Source organism: Buceros rhinoceros, unplaced genomic scaffold, assembly GCF_000710305.1.
Source record: "Buceros rhinoceros silvestris isolate BGI_N320 unplaced genomic scaffold, ASM71030v1 scaffold13755, whole genome shotgun sequence".
NCBI lineage: Eukaryota > Metazoa > Chordata > Aves > Bucerotiformes > Bucerotidae > Buceros > Buceros rhinoceros.
Window position 1 is genome coordinate 11,983 of NW_010411240.1, and position 3,553 is coordinate 15,535.

A 3,553-nucleotide genomic window follows, 5' to 3' on the forward strand; every position below is an offset into this window, starting at 1 on the left:
GTGTGCGACCGTCAGAAATTCCCACAGAGTCTCCAGAAGACACCAGTCCTTTCAATACCGTCCTGGAGTTTGTTATAGGCTCTTGGGGTGACCTGGTTAAACCAGGGCTCTGAGCCTCTCCCTGGGTGTCAGCCCAACCTTGTTCTGGCCCCAGATGACTGCTGGTTTCCTCCTCACTTCCTGCTGTGACTCCGTTTCCCAAGCTCGGCTTCTCCGAGCACCACTCTTGGTGCAGAGCTTATTTTGGACCGAGGAGCCCAGAGCTGTTGTCTCTGATGCCCCATTGCTCGGGGACCCGGGGGATTGACAGCTGCTCTACCCCATGGCAGGGCTGGTTGGGCACTGAGCGAGGAACCAGCGCCACTCAGCTGCTTCCTGCCCCCGCAAAAAGTCCATCACCTCCTTCCTTCCTTCCTTCCTCCTCCCCTGGGCTGGGACAGCCCTTCCTAGGGATGTTGCGTGCAGCTCGGCTGCGTCCAGCTGTCCTGCAGACCGCGGTCTGATCCTCACTCCAAGTCCCAGTGGTGGGCGGAAGCCGCCTGTTTCCCCGATCATCCGCAGCAGCAAATGGCTCAAACGAGAACCGCGGGGCCTAGCGCTAAGTGGCAGGATGTCTAAAACCCGCCCTAACAAGCCGTTTCCCCTTGCAGAGGGAGTGCATTTCCATCCACATCGGGCAGGCTGGCGTGCAGATGGGCAATGCCTGCTGGGAGCTGTACTGCCTGGAGCACGGGATCCAGGCGGACGGGACCATTCCTGGCCCCAAGCAGGTGAAACCTGTGGAGCCGAAATGCGAGCAAGTGGATTCTTCTTTCGAGACCTTCTTCTGTGAGACAGCGTCTGGGAAGCACGTGCCGCGGGCAGTGTTCATAGACTTGGAGCCCACAGTCATCGGTAATAGCGGGGCTGTTAGGTGTGGTGGCATCTCTAACCATGACTCCTGACCCTTTTCTCCCTTGGGGCTTGTGTTGCTGCCCATATTGCCCAGCAGCTCCCGCTCCTCTGCTCTAGTAAAATGTCTCCAGCCAGCAGAAGGGGTCAGAGTTTGCATTTCCAGATGGATCTGGGAGTGACAAACCCATAACTCTTACAAAACTGACATGTCTTCAGCTGCTCCCTCCTTTTAAGAGACCTGCCGTCCTGAGCGGGGTCCTCAGCAGGTCTAAATCGGCATGAATTTAATAACCCCAGTGGCTCTGGGCAGAATTTCACCATCCTATGACCTGACGAGGCTGGTTTTAAAGCTACCAGTGAAGCATCTTTGGGCAGATGGGTGCCACAAATTCCATGATTCTGTGGAAACCAGGTGTCTTGCTACTGCCAGCTTTCTGCTTCTTCCACCTCCACGAATGGCTGTTTGACATGACCATGGCACTGTAATTCGATTTACAGTAATTTCCCAGAAAGCAGGTGGTTTTTTTTTTTTTTGCTCAAGGAGCTGGTGGAAATTACTTCCAACCACCTGCATCCATCTACCTGCTTCTGCCTTCTAGGCTTCTCCTGGGTGCTTGCTCCTGTCTTACTGTCTAGGATGTGTGACTCATTATTCCATGTAATGGAAGGAATGTCAACTTTTGTTTGGGTTCCACTAAATTTTTAGGTGCCTTACCAAGGCACTAAATGGGGAACCTAGTGAGCAAGTCAGTAGAATATGAAATGTTTCCAATATTGAGACTGAGGGGGTTTAAATACCGCTGGAGGTGTCTCCAACCTCGTCGCCTGCGTGGAGCCTGGAGAAACTGCTCCTAATGCCTGTCTTCATGAGGTGCCTGGAGCTGGGTCGGACACATCTAGCAGAAATGTCAACGCTGGCGGCGCTCTGTCTGGTTTCCAGAGTGCTGTAGAGCAGAGGATGGAGGTAGTGCTTCCAGCCACCCCATGATGCTTTGTAACAAGCAGAAACACAAGGTCCCTGTGGTAACGATAATCCTGCAATAAATTTGGAAATGTAGGCAGTGTCCTAGCACCTTATGTCGAGATCTCCAAGTGGTTGCTGGGTGAAGATGGAGGAGGTATAGTAGGACCTTGAAAAATGAGACTGGGTGGGGTTATTCTAACCCCTTCCATTATTCCCAGCCTGAACTAACCACGCCGTGGCCATCATCTCGCAGGGGCTCCTGGTGGGTTTGTTTAACTCTGTCGCACTAATGTCTGGAACCTGTAACTATGCGCTGCTCTCCATGACTGCTCCTCCTTGTGTAGATGAGATCAGGACTGGGACCTACCACGCGCTCTTCCACCCAGAGCAGCTCATCAGCGGCAAGGAAGATGCTGCCAACAACTACGCACGGGGCCACTACACCATCGGGAAGGAGATTATAGACACTGTCCTCAGCAGAATCCGTAAAATGGTAAGAGAAAAGACAGTCTGTTCCTTAGCGCTGTTGTCCGTGGTGCGTTATTTTAAACTTTGGGTTTGGGACAACAGTCTTAGAAGACAATCCTGTTTATGGGAGCTCCAAGGCCTGCAGTTGCTGTCATTAGGTTGGGGCTCAGTCCAGCAGGGGGTCATCAGAACCCATATATCCACCCTAAAAGCATCTGTCGTTGCATATTCTCCTTGTATGGTGTGACACAACGCTAGACCTGGGAGACAGAAGAGAAGGACTTTTGACCACCGGGAAGCCGCACCCTGGTTGTGCAATTGTGGGTATGACTTCTAAACAGATAATTAATAGCCAGGCTGGAAAGAGCAAACTCCACATCTGATAGGAGGGAAGCAGGAGCATAACAACGTGCTTGGATGCCTGTCCGTGAAATGTGTCTGAGGTATCTCCTCAGGGTTCAGGACCCACATGGTACCTCCCACCCCTGCGGGGCTCTGCTCTGAGCTGATAAGGGAGCAGTTTGCCAGGGGTTTCCACCTGACCGTAGAGGGCTGCCTATGGAAATGCTGCAGTTGATTAACAAATGTGTATTTAAAGCAGCTCAGCAGGGTGACACGGAGTGAACCCACCGCAGGGGCTGGACGCACTCGGGCAGAGTTTACTGCTGTATTATTTGGGATTGTTACTCCAGTCCTTAACAGAGCAGTAAACATGCATTATTCTGCTGCAGGCGGATCAGTGCAGTGGCCTCCAAGGGTTCCTGGTCTTCCACAGCTTTGGGGGAGGCACAGGCTCCGGCTTCACCTCCCTCCTCATGGAGCGGCTCTCCGTGGAGTACAGCAAGAAGTCCAAGCTGGAGTTCTCGGTGTACCCAGCCCCACAGTGCTCCACAGCAGTGGTGGAGCCCTACAACTCCATCCTCACCACCCACACCACTCTGGAGCACTCAGACTGCTCCTTCATGGTGGACAATGAGGCCATCTATGACATCCACCCCCATCCTCACCACCCACACCCCTCTGGAGCACTCAGACTGCTCCTTCATGGTGGACAATGAGGCCATCTATGACATCTGCAACCGCAACCTAGACATCGAGCGGCCCACCTACACCAACCTCAACAGGCTCATTGGGCAGATCGTCTCGTCGGTCACTGCCTCTTTGAGATTTAATGGTGCTTTGAATGTTGACCTGATTGAGTTCCAGACCAACCTGGTGCCCTACCCA

General features: G+C 53.1%; 1 protein-coding gene across 1 annotated transcript; it reads left to right on the forward strand.

The window, feature by feature from the left end:
* Positions 1-656: 656 nt before the first annotated feature.
* Positions 657-3,547, forward strand: LOC104493288 (tubulin alpha-1A chain-like; the record flags this gene model as incomplete). Its single annotated transcript, XM_010135939.1, has 4 exons — positions 657-894; positions 2,203-2,351; positions 3,058-3,303; positions 3,386-3,547. Coding segments are annotated over exons 1-4 (759 nt in total), but the record flags the coding sequence as incomplete, so codon positions are not given.
* Positions 3,548-3,553: the final 6 nt, after the last annotated feature.